This window comes from Candida metapsilosis (genome assembly GCF_017655625.1).
Source record: "Candida metapsilosis strain BP57 chromosome Unknown scaffold5, whole genome shotgun sequence".
Taxonomy (NCBI): Eukaryota; Fungi; Ascomycota; class Pichiomycetes; order Serinales; family Debaryomycetaceae; genus Lodderomyces; species Lodderomyces metapsilosis.
Genome location: NW_027138163.1, coordinates 923,596 through 943,067, shown reverse-complemented (window position 1 = coordinate 943,067; position 19,472 = coordinate 923,596). Strand labels below are relative to the sequence as shown.

Below are 19,472 nucleotides of genomic sequence, written 5' to 3'. Positions count from 1 at the left end.
AAAAATAAACCCAGTCCACACTTTTTCTCAAGAGGAAACCAAAACCCGAGAAGTTGGCGTAGAGAATAAAAGTCTAATTGTTTGAGAGAGCTAAATACCGTAATGATTACCTTGCCCAACGCGTTGAAATAACGTGTTTTCAATGACGTGTAAGGAAAAAGTCTAATGCAATCTCCCCCTTTTTTTCTCAAAGACTCAATATGCACCAATTTTTCTCTTTCATCACAAAGCCATTCGAAAAGATAATCTCGACAAAAGAAAATTTCAAAAGACCAATGAAATTTTTTTCTCCAAGCTCAGCCTGTCTGCATTCAAATATCAACTTTTTTTAATTATTTACGTCAACCCCACAAATGATTATACTTGGTCTCTCTGTAATTGAAATATTACCTCGGCCAGAGTCTAACGCTCTTGAAAATCTCAAAGAAAGCTTTTAGTTTTTGTGGTGGCAGTAGCAATGTTGACATTCTTTGGTGTCGAATTCCAAAAGAAAAAAGTATTGTACCACTTCTGCTCTATTTGTGTTTGAATCCTCTAGAGCGGAAGCAGTCTCTGCCGAGGAGTACTGTTTTTGCCTCGACTTAAAAAGTTTTAAAATGAAAAAAAAGTTTAAATTGATAGCAAAGCTACTTGAATAGGAAGCCACAAAAGCGCAAAAATATGCACGTGACGCCATAACTCAATAACCTTACACAAATACAATATACGCATTTATGCAGAATAAATTATTTTTTGCTAACAGACCTATAATTTCCTGCACCCAAGCCACAATTTACGAGATGTTACAGTACTAAGATGCAGAAGCGCTTAACTATGTGAAACCAAGTTATAATATTCAAAAGCTTAATTAATCAATTAGCCCAAATAGGGTAAATTAATACACCAGTTACATGATAATGGACCCAACACGGCTCTAAAAATGATGTAACATAGCACAATCAGCCTCCATTAAATCAAAGTAGGGACTCATTATCTAACTCATTCGGTCCCTAGGCTTCCTTTTGCGCGTCTCTAAATGAATTGTAGTGTTCTCCTAAACCATAGGAATGCTTGTAATATCCCAAATGTAGTTCAGGTTTTACATTGCCTTCTGCATCTGCAGTTGTGTTGGCCTCTTCATTTATCCTCAAAGTGGCAGCACCAGCCATATGGATAGCAATACAGCATTGAAATTTTTTGGCTAGTGCCAATATCTCCATATCAGACCCCCACATCGCCGTCGATCTCAATTCATGACAGTACTCTTCAATGTCTCTAATTTCACCCGTTTGTTCAACAATCAAGAATGGTATAAAGTCATCCTTGTGGGAAAGCATATATTCAGCAGACAAGTCACGCAATTCTTGAATAGTTTTATCAGTATCATGACGTTGTTGTAATTGGTCTTGTATTGAAGCAAAAAGACAATGACCATCAGGTTTGATTTCATGCAATTCCAAGTTATTTGTGAAAAGTTCTTGCTCCATTGACTTTATTTCGATTTGTCTATAATCGACAGAATCGGCCATCTCTTCTTTTGCTTCTGCTTTCATACGCTCAATCTCAGCATTACGTTTGGCTAACCTTTCCTTTTGACGGTTTCGCCTCTTTGGTCCAGGTTGTGTTTCAGACAGCTCCTCCTTTGTTGGTTCTTCCTTTGTTGGTTCTTCCTTTGCTGGTTCTTGTGTGTCCTTTATTGAGATCTGTGCTAACAACTGCTCTGGTGTCAACTCCTCCTTTTCATTCTGTCCATCAGGGTTTTCCAATGCCGCCAATTCTTCAGCGTGTTTCCTCTTTAAATTGTCTTCTAATTCCTGGCATTTACTCAATACTGACTTTCTCGTTTTCTTTGTTGCTTGTTTTTTCAAACCAGTGATGGTTGCTATGAGATCCTTATTTTCCTTTTTGTGGCGTTGGACCAATTCGTCCATGGTTTCTGTATCCATCATGAATTTGTAATTGAATACTTTTCACTGGCTGATGCACACCTTTTGTCCCTATTTCGATGAAATGAGATGAGATGGAAAGGGATTACCCGTAATGGTTATTTGTGTAGTGAAAATTTTCAACCAGAGTGTCAACCACAAATGAGAGATGAGATGCCCTTGTTGTCGGTTGACATTTTTTTTTTTTGCTTTGCTTTGCTTTGCTGTTGATAATATTTTTCTTTGTTGCAACTTTGCCTCTGACAGACAAAGAAACCGTTGGAGGAACAAAAAGTTTGGAGTATTAACACAAATGACATAACAACGGTGACGACATCTCGTTACATTGTGGTGAACCAATTAAAGTACAAAAGATCAAGAATCACAAGACATGTAAACAAGTTCAACTTGCGATGAGCTGAGCTATTGTAGTGTCTGCATTGAGATCACGAAAGATTTACCGAAAGGGAGTCGTCTCATTCACATGTAAATACTAGTTTTAGTAAGCATTGAGTAGTGAGACATAAACAATAATAAACGACAGGTTATAGGTTATGAGTCTCCACAGACAATAACGCCCGAGAACATCATACGTTCTTTTTTTTTTTAGAGCCGAGTAGACAATGTTTTAGTTCTCGCTTTGATTACAACTACTAAATTGTTGCATAATTGACCAGTGTGGGTTATATTCCGATTTGTATGTAGGCTCTTCACAATATACATGCAATAAATCATCCGACTCACGCGTTTTGTGGAGTCTAACTGTGGAAACTTTTATATTTAAATTTTTTGTGATGCTGTGGAGCTAAAATCATGCGCAGTCTAAATCAGAGGCACGGATGTAAGCATCACCTGAGTGAGATATGCAAGTGAAAAGAGAAAGGGGGGAAGAAGAGACGTCGCTAAGTTGGTTTAACCGAGTAGAGTAGTGTTAGTAGTAGCGACTAATAATATGCATTGCCTCAGTTAATATTGCTCGTTCCCCCCTATCTATACTCGATGAGACTAAAAAGATTCATAAAATGGTTTTTGCAAATTACGTAAGACATTATAATAAAACGCTTTTGATAAGTTGTGCAAAAGAAACAGGAAAGAAAGAAAAAATATCATTGTTATGGAAGGACAAAAGAGTAACGGTGTCGTTGTAAGGTTGAACTGAAGGAGAACATAGTTGAAGCATCGTAAATAGTGACGTAGTAATTGCTCTTCCTTTCCAATGTAAAGTAGTTGCCTTCAGTTAGACAATTGATTTTATTCTTAGCTCAACCATCATCCCACTCCTCTAATATATATCTAAAAATAAACAATGGTTATAACCCTCCGTCAAAAGATGAATTCTGCTAGAGTGTAATTTTGACTGTCTGTCTAGAGCACCATAAATTTCTTTTTAGTTACAAAAAAAAGAGGATAAAATATGCAACAAAATTGACAAAGGCACAGTTGAAATTGGGAAAAAGGAGAGAGTGAGAATGAGAGATAAACGGCGGGGGAAAGTACTGGTTTATACACGTACACTAATATAGACTCAATTGCAACAGTGCTACATCAGTCACATACGTTTCTAAACGGAGGTGTCTTTGGAACCTTCCACGAATATATCAAACGTTTACTCTAGTTGCAATTGACCTCATTAGTGTGCCCTTTGCTTCCTCCAAATACTAGCAATATCCGCTATCGGTAAACAATAGGGTCAAGACAATTTCAATTTCAATTGCAGACATAAAAAGAAAATAAGCAAAGAAAATAATAATAATAGCATCGGAATTGTAGTTTATTTTCTTTAGATATGGACAGTCAAAATCTAAAGTTTATTTTTTTGACCTTTTTTTTATCTGTAGTTTAATTTCTCCACTTTTTAGGGGATGAATGAACTCCGAGGAGGTTTAGGTGGAAGCTCAATTGGCCAAGCGAATGAGAGTAAGGGGGTTAATTGAGAGGATATATTTGATTGGAAGGGGTTTGATTGTTAGAACAAGAAAAAAAAAACCGTCTTTTCTCGTTACACCTTTGTAATCACTTCTCGGAGCTTAGCGTATTTAACGTAGAGTCAAGATTAGGTAAACTTTTCCATTATTCTAAATAGATTTGTGTTGTTATCTATAAATGGTAAATTGAAAAAAAAGAGAGCTTTTTTGTGTATGAGTCGTAAATGGTAGCATCGGCTAAATTAAAGACGGACGGACACTCATTTTTTTTTTTCTATTCGGCGCTTAAGCAGACATTTTTACCAAGCAAAAAAAAAATATATAAAAATAAAAACAGATAAAAACCACAACGAAGGAGTCAGAATTTCAGTCCAAGAACATTGAGAGTCACTTGCTTCAGAAGTCATTGGAAAAGAAAATAAATCATTGTAGAAATACGCTAGATCGTGTCAAGTTTGAGTACTTGTCGTGTAAAACCAAGAAATGAATAATAAAAATAGCACAACTGAAAGCAGCTCTTTGCGATAAATTGCGCTTTTTTTGTACACGGAATTACGATTCTTTACTTTTAACTTAATCTCTCTTTTTTTTTTTTAGGGCAATGGTTACCGAAGCTTAAAGAACACCGCCCCTCCTTCTCTTTTTTTCACTCTCTCCTTTCATTGTGGACACAATAAAGTGAGTCGTCTTGTAAGTTTTTGCGGTATCTATTTTAGGACAGAAAAAAAGTTTGTTTCTCTATTTGGGTTCTATATTTATTTTTTTTTATCATTCTATGTCTTCCGATATTTAACGATTAGAAAAGGATGAAGATCTTTGTGTCGTTGTCGAATAGAAAAAGGAGGAGGAGGAGCAAGACACACGCATAGCACACACACACGTATACACACACCTATACGCACAATACCGATATCTCAATTAAAAAAAAAAAAAAGAAAAAAATCGAACGTTTGCAAAATGCAAATTGATTGCCGTGTTCCAAACGGATGGCACGAACAGAACGCCCCACGTATCTGTAGAAAACAAAGACAAAGAGAGACAGAGGCAAGGAATATCCTGTGGCAAACGTTTCTTTTAATTTGCTCCGTCGTCAAAAAATGCGTATGGAATCTTTGACTTGTCGTCAATATTGACATGGTCAGAATTGGAATAGGGTGGTAATTGTAGACTACAACGATTTTTGAGATATGAACGTTCTAGAGCTAGACCACGTGTGTGTGTGTGTGGATCCTCTTTTTGGGATATGTAATTGTTCTACATTGTAATTTGGGTAAGCTTTGTCTCGTAACTACTATTGGAAGAAGCTCCTTGTTTATATGTTTTGTGTCGTACTACTAAAGAGAAGGAGAAAGAAAGAGAGTTAAAACCGAGAAGAGTAAAAATCGGTATATATATATATATATACACAACTCTTTATACACAGGAAGAAGGAGGAGTGGGAACAAAAAAAAATTAAAATTTAGTTTTGATTTTCGCACTACACCTCACACAAACATCATTAGAACAATAAATTGGCGTTTAGCTTCAAATTATCAGATGAACCTTACTCCTATTTTCAAATAAGGCGTTAGAGCAGTAGTAGTAGTAGTAGTACACGCGGTCATTCCTACACAATACATGAAATTGAAAGAGCTTTCACTCAGTGGTAGTCAATGCTTGTAGAATATTATTTTGTTTTTCTAGAAAAAGGTTGCCAAGTGTGCACAACAATAAAATTGATCTTTTTCCGTATTTTTTCCACTTTACAACGATCTCAGGTTGATAAGAAGTGGTAACCAGTTCATTTACGTGTTGCTGAGTTGGCACAAGACTTTGAGTTACACAAGAAAATAGCAGTAGAAAGGCTAAAGTTTACCTTTGAATTAGGGGGATAGAAACGTAGAATGGAACTAGACGCATTCTTCACGCGTTCTAAGTAGTTGTGGTTGTGTAGTTTTACTGTGGTTTGGGTGCTGCGCCGTTTGATTCTATAAATAACCGACACTGATACACATGGTTCTCAACAATTGTGGTTGAGGTAAAATTGTCTACACAGTCCAAATTTCAAAGACATACATATAACATATATTGGTGGTAACCCCTTTGTGTCTCAAATGATACGGCCAGACACTTTTTATTTTTTTTTATGAGCTAGTACTTTGTGTCACAAGAGTTTATATATATATATATATGTGCACTGCATCTCTTCTCAGAATAAACTACTACTCCTTTATTGTACTGCATAATGGCACATGCAGCACAAAAAAAAGCTGCAACTATAATACACAAAGACACACTTTATTTTCAATTTTATTTTCTAGCGTCTAATCTGCATACCACTAACAACAATAATAATAACCAAACAGTATATGCACTCTCTGTCTCTTTTCTTTGTCTGTCAGTCTATACACAATAACTTCTTTTTGCAAAAATTCCAAAATTTCATTCATTGAAAACTAGTTTTTTTTGTTTATATAATCCATATAAGAATAAACCAACATTCCAGTTCAGAAATTTTTCCTCTCCTTTTTTTACAGAATTACTACTGACCCGCTTTTACCACCTAGTTACCAAAACTATTCCTACATTGTATCAATCATAGGAAGTTGAAGGTCTTGTTCACCAAAAAAACCAAAAAAATCACCATTCCCACTGCATCACGTCATACCACTACTACCACTACCACCACTGTCAAGTTCATTACACAGATAGGGTATACATCCGTTGTTTACTTTCTTCCTCTAATTACATTCACCGCATCTTGTTTTCTGGCGCCGACTAATTTTCATTCTTTTTTGATTTCTTTATACTCGTTAATTTTTGCACATATTACCAGTGTTCCCCTGACTAACTGCTACAAAGGGAAAACATAGAAGAAAACAAAGATAGAAAGAGAGAGATAAAGGGAGTGGATTATTTTACTTCACAATTCATTCATCATCGTCATTTGTTTGCTTTTACAGTTTTATATTCATAAATTTTTGCATTGTTTGAACACCATACTTCATTCATTCATTAAGTCATCCAGTCATTCTTTCATTCATTTGTCATTGCGATCAAACTACATATATTGAAGCAGACAACACATTCACTACTTTTTTCTTTTTGTTACACAATTGACGATATATATTCATCAAGTATAGAGACCACTTGTTAACGCATTGAGACCTATACTCCCACCAAGAAAAGCTCGTTCCACGTTTAAGTACTTTTCCTATTCGACATCTTTTTTTTTTTTTGCATCCAATTAACGAATTTTACGGTACACATTTCGTTAATACATTCACGTTTTACTTTTATTATAGACTCGGATATCATCAAATATTCATATCAAGAAGGACTCTTTAGTTGTTGCAAAATAAAGAGTTGAACATACAGACGATATACACATCACCACGTTGATTACTTTATTTTTTTTACATTGCATATAGTTTTGACTAGTACTGGTTACTACTCATACACATACCACACACAACTACACAGACACTTTTGAACCAGTTGACCATAGCTCACATTGGATTCAGCTGCTAACATACATTGTCAGTACTACGTCATATTTTATATATTTTTGGAGGTCATCAATTTATTCAACTTTGGGAAAGAGTTTTACAACCAAATTGAATTTACCACCACACGAACACACACACGTATATATATACACATATCACCAACATATACTAGCTGATACAATAACCACCACTACTGCTACCACTTCACACTGTCTTACTATCATGATTGCGTCGTCGTCGCCGGATTCCTACCACCAAACAAGAGTAGTACAGCTGCAAATCAAATCATCAAACACCCATTTACAACAAATGGAACGCAAGACTCACACATTTACAGTATCAGAATACCAGTTGGATATCTTAGAGCACCTATTATCAGTTGAATCACGCACGTTGCCCAATGTTTCATTAATTGAACAACAACCAGAGATTAAGTTGAGTATGAGACCATTGTTGCTTGATTTCTTGATGGAGGTGATTACAATTCTCAACTTGTCTCGATCGACGTTTCCCTTGACGGTGAATTTGATTGATCGCTATTGTTCTACTAGGATTGTCAAGAAGCAACATTACCAGTTGTTGGGGTTGACTAGTTTATGGATAAGTTGTAAAAACTTGGATCCTAAATTTAAAATACCTACATTGAATGACTTGCGCAAGATTTGTGTTGATAGTTATAACAAGGAATTGTTTATTGAGATGGAGAAACATATTCTCAAGTCCTTGGAATGGAACATCAATAGTCCTACATTTGATTCATTTGTTGATGTGTTTCTCAATATGTTGGTTTCAGTCAATGATGCAAATGCATTTGTTGTTAAAAAGTGTTTTAACAAGATTAAACTTTCATCATATTATCTTGGAGAGTTGTTTCAATTTTATCCCAACATGCATTTTGAATATTCATCTTCACAAATTGCCATTCTTGCAATCATGTCAAGTATATCTACATTGAAACTCCCGATTAATATTCTGACCATTTTGGAATTTTACAATACATTGTTGGAAAATCAAACTAGGCAATTGACTATTGAAAATTATCAAAATGTTTTCAAAGCAATTAGAGTATTGGCGTTGCCAAATAGTTTACAACAGAAGTATTGTGTTAATCAAAATGGTAACAGCACCACCAACAATAACAACAATAACAACAAGAGTAATACCAACAATAGTAATATTAATCAAAACTTGCCACCAAAGACACCGAAAGTTTCAATGCCATTGACACCAGGACCTAGTCCAGAAGAAAAAGTTTCAAGGAAAAGGCACGCTGGTCATATTGACCCACTGATGGTTGTTCATCATGAACGGAAAAGGAGTTGTATAGATTTAGGAGTTAGAATATAATACTGTTATGAAGAGAGAGAGAGAGAGAGAGAGACAATTGTAAGTACGTTTGATACCGTTGCACCTGCTATTGTATGCGAAAGGGATACTGGTAGACGAGCTAAGGCGACTTCCACCGAGGTAGCAACAGTCACCGCCCTCTCTCTCTCCCCCCCTATTGTTATAAAGATCAGCATTGTAGTGTATAACTTTTTTAAGCCCGTCGGCGTAATTCAGCGTATATACAGACGACAGACAAAATATAGAATTCACATACGCACGACACCAAAAAAGGAAACAAAGAGGAAAGTGATTGTGGAAGCTAAATAATAGCTCGTACACGCTCTCACGCATAGCAGATCAAGGCTGCGTTGTCCATTCAGTTGATCTGTATAAAGTTTCAAAATGGTGTGTATTCTCAAATCCCAGGTTTAAAGAGGTTATGTGCATCAAACTGTTGGTGTTAACTGCAATGCCACAAAATTAAAAGAAGCAGACACTTTTTTTTCAGCACTCCTTTTATACAAGCCACTGTTTACTTCCTATTTTACGGTCTTTTGTCCCCATTACGTTCGTTGTCGTCAAAATCAACAAACGTAGGAGAAGAGAATCTGACAACACGGAAATGTATCAAACGTTTCTCATCAGCTCGTAGTCATGGGGGGGGGTGTAGATTTCTCTTGCGTTCCCCGGTTGCACCCTGCATTTTAAATACGCTTCTCTGATTTCAAATTACATGTTGATCTGCAGTTTCGCATTTTATATGTGTTTTACCAGTTAGCTTCTTACAGCTTAAACCCACTTGGTCATTCATTTTCCCTCTTGATAAAGATGTTTTGATAAGATCAAGAAAATCATATGAACTGTGGTGGCATGGAACAGGCAAAAACGAAACTTTTTTTTTTTTTTAGCTCCAAAAATGTCTGATTTTAGATTAGTGCCGTATGAATCTCTCTTTAAAGGCGTTATCTATAAAATACAATGTGGGTTTTTACAACTACGTAATGAATCCTTTTATTGTTACGTTCCGTAAGTGAGTACATCGGGAATTATCCTGAACTTAGAGAGTAATTACCTGAAGATCTGTACTTTATCCTCGGTCATCCATTCCACTATGACACCTCCTGTAATGCACACCATTACTATTCCTAGTTTATGCTGTGCGCATCGTTTCAACCCAGAAAGTTTTCCTGGGATCTTGACTAGGAGTGAGTGAGAGCCCTCAATACTGTAAAAAGCACGAACCAAAATCGAAAGGGTGTTCAAATAAGTGGTAGATAGGGACGATGGAAACTTTACGGAGAAAACAAAAAAAACACACATTCTCTCCTTTTATTGTTACTGTGAGTGTACAGTTTTTTTCTTGTCACTGTTTCCATTCAAATTTCCATTTGACGGTGAATACTCTTATGAAACGTTTGATGAGAAAACCCTACATGGTCTTCGTGTGAAAATTAATAAATTAGTACAGAGTGATCAAGCACAAGGAGTTAACTAGGGAGGAGACCTTAGCATATATACGAACTCAACAATTTGTAACAATACACACAGTCTTTTAAGCCTCTAGTTCCCCAAATTTCCCTCTAAGAGTTTTAACTTTTTTAGTGTCTTTATTGTTTTCTCCTGATTATTTTTTTACAACATGAAATAGACTCAGAAGATAAGATGTTCGAGAATTGGTATCTTTGTTACGAGAACGAGTAAGATTAGCCGCAGGAGAACAAACAGCGGTTAAATTTACTTTGTCGGCATATATAATCTTGAGGTAATACACCAACCCGAGAATAATCGTAAAGGCGGTTGGTTGTTATGGTCATGGTTTTCTTTTCAGATACATAGAGGTGAGACCATGCTCTAAGTGAAAGCGTCGCATCTGATATTGAGGCAGATCACTACTTTCACTACTCACTTGATTTGCTTTGAATCAAAACCATGCGAGGAATTTAGACGATAATGTTTGATCCGAAATTTTAACTAATATCCGTCTCCGCATTTCAGTGTTTTTTTTTTTTTTCGTCTGCTTTGAGTGTCTGAAAAATTTCGACCGAAACGGAAGAATTAAAATTTAAATAATTTAGAGTAAGACACAAAGCGCAAAATGGTTTTTTTTGAACGACAGACAGAAAAAAGTAAAAAAATGTAACGTGGTAATAGAAAGACATAAAAATTGTATAACAAATAAACAAAAAAAAAAAAAGGGGGATTGAACAATAGGATTGGGAGGGGATGCAAAACCGCTTAAAGCAAACAAACAAAAAAAAAAAAAAAGACGATCTCATAACCACTCACTTTCCGTACTCGGCCATTCCGTGGTTAGAAAAGAAAAGAAAAGAAGAAGAAAAATAAAGACCATTTTGAGTTGAAAAAGAACGTATTACTGTGCACACAAAGGGAGCTTTTGAAGATCATTGTTGTTGAATAGGTAGAGCCAATGACGACATACCTTTTCTAGAACAAAAAAGACGACTCATAACCATCTACTGTTTATTTGTCGTTCACATGAAAGAAAAAATAAAGTAATCGACGTTTCTAAATTTATAAACGTTTGATAGAAAAAACAATTGTACACAAGCGTATAGACCAAAAAACACTTTTCTTACTATAGCATCTTTTGAAATTGACTGAAATTAGATTCTGGGGTTATACTAACCATATTTGGAAATTTGACCGAAGAAGGGGGAGAGAGGAATTTTATTATTCCGCTCCAAAGAGAAATAATGGTGCAGACAAAACCGGACGGGTAGACGTTTGGAAAAATACAGAAGAGTCTTTGTTCCATTGGGGGGAAACAATATAATACAAAATAAGTATGGAAGCACGCAAGTATTACCGGCGAAGTCTTTTGTCAAGCTTTAAACCGTAAACACCGAATACAATATCCCCCCCTTCTATTGCTTGCTTCTATATGCCGACACTTTTACTTTGCCACAAATTTCTGACATATGCACAAGCAAAATCGGAAAGGAAACAACAGTAGTAGTTATGCCTCAGTTCTCGTCAAAACCTGCATTTAAAGGGTAAAAAAGCGTTTACTTGAACAATATGCATCCTGTACGTCTAAGCCTTCAATTGTTCGGGAGAGAAGTAAGTAATGATAATTTAATTTAATTTCCGCATTGAGTATAGAAGAAGAGGCGTAAAAAAAAAAAAGGAAAAGAAAAGAAAGAACGTTTAGTTGTGCCCCAATTTCATTGTCTAGCATCATCGTCCAAACGGTTCTATTAGACAGTGTCTGTTTTGATTCTAGATGCTAGTGTAAAGAGAGAGAGAGTCCAAGGGGAAGAGTATCATAACCATGTAATTTCGTGGAAGGCTGGGTCAAAAATCCCAATCCAGACAGACAGAGGGAAAAATAAAATAAAAAATAAGAAAATAAAAAATAAAATAAATATATATATTAAAAAATAAGTTCATTTTAGTCTTATTGTCTCTGGGAACAATCATAATAAACTTACATTTAGCAAAGTACCTTGTTGCTGTTGCTGTTGTAGAAAAAGTGATTTACATCAGCGTATCCGATACCAAAAGAATCACCTTATTCTGACATCCTCCCTCCCTTAAACATCAGGAGACAATTTGACAACAGAATTCATAACCCTAACAATTCCTATTGTCCCTGCAATGGTTAATAATAAAAATTAAGGTGTCTCATTTATTTTTTTTTTTTCTAACTACCATTTAGGTTTAGAGTGTGTGTGTCTGTGTGTGTGTGTGTGTCTCAAATGAATGTCTCAGATTTTACGAGAATCGAATTTTTAGACGAAGCCAAACAATAGCAATTGATTACGTACTAATCCTCTATTGTTTAGAGTTAAGTTGCTATACATATCTCATTTATTATTGTATGTCTTTTTTTTTCCAATAAACCGAAAGGGTTAAATATTTAATACAACGACAACAAAGAAAATTTCATTACGAAAAAAAGAAAAAAGCCACACTACTGAATACTTAATGAAATAAGAGGCAGTAATACTGTACCTTTTGAAGCCAATTTAAAAACAACCAAGTTCCTTAATTCTTAATCAGTATTTGCTTTATCGCTAGCTTTATCGGACTTGGGGAGTGGTTACAACGGAGTTGAGGAATTTGTGGTTCAATTTTGATAAAGTGTGTTTTTCTTTTCTTTTCTTTCTGTCTATTTTTTAGTGTTTGTGTCATCTCTTATTTAATCAGACAGTGGAATAGTAAAAGGAGTAAAGCAGACAAAAAAAATAAAAAAAAAAAAAAAAAATAAAAAAAAAAAAAGTGAAAAGTGAATAGGTCTCTATTATCGCGACATTGAGCTTATTTTTACGACACTGAATTCTTTTCATCTCAAGAGAGAGATGAGAGAATGCGGCTTGGGAGAAGAGACACATCCAAAAGTGGACTGATTTGTTTCAATTGCATAGACAGACAAATATACCACACGACACTAACAACCCTCAGCTTGATTCATTGTTTGGCATTGGTTTCTCATCACTAATCAATAGCCACATCCCATAAAAAAAAAGCAATCTAAGATGAGTGAATCCCACAAGAAGCAGAAAATTGACCAAAATCAATACACAGGATACACCATCCCGTCATCAACGACAACAGTACCCACAATTGACCTTTCATCTTCACAAATAACACCAAAGGACTTCTTTGACACCTATATATCCAAACGCAAACCAGTAAAACTTGTAAATAACACTGATTCCAAGAAGGACTCATTTATTGATATTGACAAGTTCAAATTGAAGAATATACAAACTACTTTGAATTACAATGACGAGTTTTTGCAAGTGGAAGAGATGTTTCAAGGTGGGTTTGGACTGGGTCAGAAACGGATTGATATGATGTTTGGTGATTTGGTTGAGGAGTTTAAGAATGGTGGTCGTGAGTTGTATTTGACTACGCAATATGATCGTGAAGGAGAGGATGATAAGGAGGATGAGGAGGTAGAAGAGGAGGAGGACGACGACGACGAGGACGACGACGACGAGGAGCAAAATGAGGAAGCTAAGGAGTCCGAGGAAGAAGAAGATGGAGAGGAGGAAGGACCTGTGTTGTTTGATCAAATGTCAAATGCATCTTCCATAGACATGAACGGCCTCCACGACGACTTTGACGACTTCAATGATGAATCGACTAAAGACTCCGAATACGAAGCTTACCAAAGAGTCAAGACACTATATCAGCCACCATTAACCAACCTTGCCAAGCTGTTATCTTCGCCAATCTTACCCACTAATCCACCACTTATACCCAATTTAATCCCACAACAAATAAATATCTGGATGGGCAAGATTTCCCCCAGCAAAGCTCAATTTTCCATTGATACATCAAAGCCACTTACTCAATTGGATCGAAGTATACCGCAAAATGGTACAAGTTCCGGTCTACATCATGACCATGCAGACAACTTGTACATCTTAATTCAAGGACGCAAGAGATTTACAATTTATAGTCCCTGTGATGCGTTAAAATTGTATACAGTGGGTCAAGTTTACAAGATTTTCCAAAATGGAGTTATTGATTATGAGACTAGTCAGGAATTCCCTAATTGGCGACTGATTCGTGATGATGGGGCTATTATTGAAGAAGTATTGAATTGGCAGATAAGTCAAACTGAGGATGAGGCGGAGATTAACCGATTGAATGAATTACTTGAAATTCAAGAAACAAAAAGGAGGAAAATAGGAGCTCAAAGGAAGGACTCTATTGTATCAGAAGAGTTGAGTCAAGATCCACCAAGTTTTTCCAAAATCCCTCCTTGTTTGTTACACATTGATGAAGTTGAAGATATCAAACAACAAGAGAAATTAATTGAATTTGCCAATACTCATTTTCCTGGGTTTCTCCAATTGAATCAAATGACAGTATGGTTGAATCTGGGTGAAATGTTGTATTTACCCGCAAGTTGGTTTCATGAAGTATCTAGTTTTGGAACTGGAAATCAAGATGATGAAGAGAACACTGGTGTTCATATTGCATTAAATTATTGGTTTGTGCCACCAAATACTGATGATTTTGAAAATTGTTACAAGGATCAATATTGGGAACAAGACTGGCAGCAGACAAAGACAGCGATAGATGTGTTTGCAAATGCTGTCAAGGTAGAAGAGGAAGAGCAAGAGGAGGAGTAATTGTGTCTATAGTTTTTATTGTGTTGGTAGCGCGTGCACGTGCTCTATCGAAATTGCGAAAATTAAAAAAATAGGGGGACAATTTTGCGCACCACACTTAAAAGTGTTCTATTTTTGGTTGCAAAAATATGTTTGTAAATAGCAAAATAAGAAAAAATAATAAATAGTACACAAATGCGCTTCCATTTAATATATATATTTTTTTTCGAGAGAGAGAGCGCATTGTTACGAAAAAAAAATTGACTCAGAGTCTAATGGTTATAGCCCTAATCTAGATAATCTATAGAGTCACAAAAGACCAAAAACATAGGGATAAGAATCTTTCACCTTAGACAACTCATACAAGGAAGCACCAGAAGTCAAGAAATAGAATCGAATGGGATTACATTTACTGAGATGCAGCTCATTGACTTGAATAGAGAAGAAGGGTTACTGACCTAAGATGAATTTCATTTCTAGAATTGCTTTTTTTTGTTTTAAGCTAAAGTTTTGTTTACGTGTTCTTTTTTTGTATTAGTTACCCCTCTCTCTTTCTCTCTCTCTCATATGATTTAGTTCTTTATTACACAAACTTTTTGTATATGTCGTCATAACTCCTATAAGTGGAAAAAAAAAAAATATATATATATATTAATTTTTCTTTTTGTGAATGTGATGATGATAAGCAAATGAGAAATTGCATTAATTGCCTTTTTTTAGATTACAGCAGATTGTTGAAAATGTAGATCGGTATTTTTGTTGGGTGTCTAGAGAGTGGATGGCTAGAAGTTGAAGGAATTGTTGTGTCTAATGTGTTGTTGTCTGTGAATCGTTTGTCTGTTTATAGTTGTTTTAGAGGAGATTAGGTCTAGCTAATAGGATATTCGGATCTTATGGGAAAAATGAAATTTTTAGTGTGTATTATTATTGCATTTTGATTTTGTGATTACTGAGGCGAGAGTGGGGCGGATTGGAGGTGTGTATGCCTGTGTGAATGGAGCGAGAGCGACCGAAGGAAAACCAAAAAAAAAAAAACAAAAAAAAAGTTTTACACCCGCCTTAGAGGGAATACACACGTCATGGAACAGGCAGATTGTAGGCTAGGGCAGTGTATATATTGAGCAATTGAGAAGCAGTGAAGGAGGAAGAGACTAGTTACAGCTTATGTTTTTTTTTTTTTTTTTTTTTTTTTTAATTAGTGTAGTTTTGATTGATGCCACAGGATTATGAAATACAAAAGCGGATCAATTAATTTTAAATTGAGTAGAAAACGTGCGTTTTAATATAGTTGTATGTATTATGTAAAATCAAGAGATGAGGTTTGAAACTGATCTCCTTTTTTTTTTTATTTTCAGCGCAGAGAGAAAATAAGTTTCTAGTCTTTGCTGTTGGGTTCCAAGTGGTATTGGTGATTAGAGTTCAGTACAGTTGTAGAAAGTACCTGTAATAGTATCTTTCTGTCGTAAAATTGAGGTGTCTCTGTCTGTTTGTGAAGATAATAGGAGACAAACAACATTATTTGTGCAATAGTACACTACTCTCTTTGTTTATTGTTTTTTCTTTTACTTTTTTTTATCTCTTAATTTACTTTATATACAGTACTACTACTACTACTATACTTACATAATATATTACATAATACTAATAAATAACATCTCACTCTACCTCTAAAACGAAGTATTAAAATCAAATTCCTTTCTTTTTCATCACCACTTTCTTTTATCAAATACAAACTATAACAAACATAGCTTAATCATCAAAGTTCAAACCAGACAAAAAAAGACTCCATCCATCCACCCAACAACACATTCATTGTTTTTTTGTTTATCCATTTTGAACTTCCCTTTTTATTTTTTTTTTTTATCTGCTTTTATTTTTGTTTTAGGTACTACTACTACATTTGCTATAGGAATCCACATCCTTTTGGAAAGTATCACATTCTTAAGATTTAGAGTTAACTAATATTTCACTATCATTCGTTAACTAATTGCTACTGAAAGTACTACCACATCTACTACAACTGTACTGAAAAACACTGCCACAGCCGGATCTTTATTTTTTTTAGCGCCGATAAGCAACAACAACAAAGAAACCAGCGCCTCAAGAGTCCAACTTAGTTTGCTTGTATTCACATTATTATTTTACTCCTTCCATTTGATTACTGATTATCCATTTATCTGTTATGAACTAAATCTGTCTCGTTAGAGTGGAAGATATCATCATAATAACACTATTGAATACATCAAGCCTTTTTTTTATATCTATTTGGACTTATTTTTTTTATTACCTTTAGCTTAGAGGAGACCGTTTCCACAACTTCACTGCTTATTTGTCCAACTGTCCATTACCTTTTTTTACTTACTTACTACTGCTACTACTGCTACTACTACCACAGTCTTTTTCATTTTTGTTGTGTTATTATTTCATTACATTATACTATTTTTTTAAGAAGCTCAATTCCCAGCCCATTTTGCACAGCGTTTTACTATAACCACAACGGAATTGATCAACAAGTGTATACTATCAGAAAACTCATATCTAAAAAGGAAAAAAAAAAAATTACAATCAACTATTCAAAAAACTAAAGGGAACCAAAGTATTTCAAATTTTGGCCCCACTATCATACAACAAAGCACCTACAAATACATCACTAATACTGTCCAACAAATCATGGCATTGACTGATAGACGTCCAGTGTCATTATCCACAAACACTCCAGTTTCTTCATCACCAACTTTTAATCCAAACACATTGGGTATTTCTAGTAGGAAAACCAAAAATAGAAAAAACAGTTTACCTTTGCATCCTACTGAAAAACAAGAAGTTAAGGAGGAAGAAAATAACGAAGATACTAAGGAAATCAATAGCCAAGATGCTAATGAAGACGACGAGGATGAGGATGAGGATATGGATCAACATCTAGAACAAGATAGTGACGATAAACACAGTTTAAGTTTACACGATGGTGACGATTTTGATCATGATCGGGATCTTGATCCAAAAGACGGTGATGATAATGACAATGAAGACGATGACGATGACGATAAGCACTCAATTGCTTCCGATTTGGGTAAAATGGGTCTTGCTAATGACTCTGAAACTTTGTCAACTTCAAGGAGTACTTCACCAGACTCAATGTTGGGTAAAAACAAGTCACATACTAGAGAATCAACTCCACCAACAACCACATCAACCCCATCATCATCACAAAATGATTCCGCAGAAAAAGCCACTTCTGCTACTGTCACTGCTACTGCTACTGTTCCCACCACCGGTACCGGTACCGGTACCAAAAAGGTCAAGAAAGCCAAACCAATTTCAAGAGCACCAATTGCCACCGGTATCTCCACCGCCATCCCAGTCACTGGCGAAAAACCCAAACCAATCCAAGAAGGCGACGCCTCCTTAGAAGACGATGTCTTGTATGCCATCTTTGTCATCCTTTACGAAAGAGACCCTGATGGACATGGATTCACAGTTAAGCAAATTTGTGATGTCTTGACTGAGGAACACCCGCAAATTGCCAGTTTATCTACAAAGACATCCAACTTGGTGAGTGCTAAATTGAATGCCTATGTGAAGCGTGTTGAAAAGGGAGATACTAATTTGAAATATGCCATTTCTCGTGATTGGGCCGATGCGTCGCCAAAGAGGATGGTTTATGTGTATCGTGGGTTATTGGCCCCTGGATTTGAAGTTGTTGCCAAAAAGTTGACTGATGAGTTGAAACAACAACGGAATGAAGAAAAAGCCCACGCTGAGCATAACAATAACAAGGACCATGTCGATGCTGCTGCTGATGCTGATGATGCTGATGTCAATGTAAATGTCGCGGAGACTGCTAAATCTGTCTCAACTGCTACATCACCCAAATCAGGTAAGAAACACCACCAGGCCAAGGATGCGTTACCAGTATATATTGATGACTCACTCGAAGCTGGTAAGCAAGCCACTTTGGCCAAGCCAAGAAGACAAACCATGTTTGATCTTGGAGTCACCAAGAATTCATTTTTTGAGACTGGGTCAGGAGGTGGATTCGACAAGACCAATTTGTTTGTTCCTTATGCTTCCGCACCAGTGACTGCTGCGTTGTCAAAGGTACTGAAGAGAAGATCGTCCGATATGATGGATCTTGATATTGGTGCCAATACATATGGTGATGCTGACGCTGGTGCTGATGCAGATAACGACGCTGATGAGGATGACGACGACGATGATGATGTTTTCGCCAATGTGTTTGCTGATTCCGATGATGATGAAATTGACAATGACTACGCCATGATTGAAACTATGCGCAAGAATGGTAAACGATCAAAATCAATGTCGTATTTGTCAATGACGAAAAAAACCAAAGTGTTGACGGCGGCCGCTGCTGCTCCTAGAGCTTCTCGCGCGCCTAGTTCTCATAGTCCTAACGCTGCCGCTGCCGCTGCTGCGTTACATGCTGCTGCACTTAGAGCTATTGCCAGATCATCAGCAAACGCCACCACCACCACCACCACAAACAAGGCCAATGGCTCCTCTTGTTCAGAAGAAAGTGCTGCTGCATCTGCTTCTACTGCATCTGCTTCTACTTGCGCACCGGGATCACTTTGTTCCAACAAAAAGTGGCTAAGTGTGATTAGATCAGGATTCTTGAGTCAAGATATTGGTGCACCAGAAGACACAAGTTTATCCGATATCGAGAAGTTCTTTGCCTAAGCATACGAGAGAAACGGCTTTTATTACAAAAAAAAT

The 19,472-nt window shown here is 36.1% G+C and overlaps 4 protein-coding genes across 4 annotated transcripts; 3 read left to right on the top strand and 1 right to left on the bottom strand. All coding sequences in view use genetic code 12, as the record gives it.

Annotated features, from left to right (window-relative positions):
- Positions 1-989: 989 nt before the first annotated feature.
- On the bottom strand, positions 990-1,925 carry I9W82_004142 (uncharacterized protein; the record flags this gene model as incomplete). Its single annotated transcript, XM_067693184.1, has 1 exon — positions 990-1,925. The coding sequence occupies one exon, from the start codon at positions 1,923-1,925 to the stop codon at positions 990-992; it is 936 nt and encodes a 311-aa protein (XP_067547730.1).
- A 5,614-nt stretch (positions 1,926-7,539) lies between these two features.
- On the top strand, positions 7,540-8,664 carry CLN3 (cyclin; the record flags this gene model as incomplete). The annotated part of the gene is made up of 1 exon (XM_067693183.1): positions 7,540-8,664. One exon carries the CDS (start codon positions 7,540-7,542, stop codon positions 8,662-8,664), a length of 1,125 nt encoding a protein of 374 aa, XP_067547729.1.
- Positions 8,665-13,145: 4,481 nt separating this feature from the next.
- Positions 13,146-14,756, top strand: I9W82_004140 (uncharacterized protein; the record flags this gene model as incomplete). The annotated part of the gene is made up of 1 exon (XM_067693182.1): positions 13,146-14,756. One exon carries the CDS (start codon positions 13,146-13,148, stop codon positions 14,754-14,756), a length of 1,611 nt encoding a protein of 536 aa, XP_067547728.1.
- A 2,649-nt stretch (positions 14,757-17,405) lies between these two features.
- Positions 17,406-19,436, top strand: GDS1 (Gds1p; the record flags this gene model as incomplete). The annotated part of the gene is made up of 1 exon (XM_067693180.1): positions 17,406-19,436. The coding sequence occupies one exon, from the start codon at positions 17,406-17,408 to the stop codon at positions 19,434-19,436; it is 2,031 nt and encodes a 676-aa protein (XP_067547727.1).
- Between the last annotated feature and the right edge of the window lie 36 nt (positions 19,437-19,472).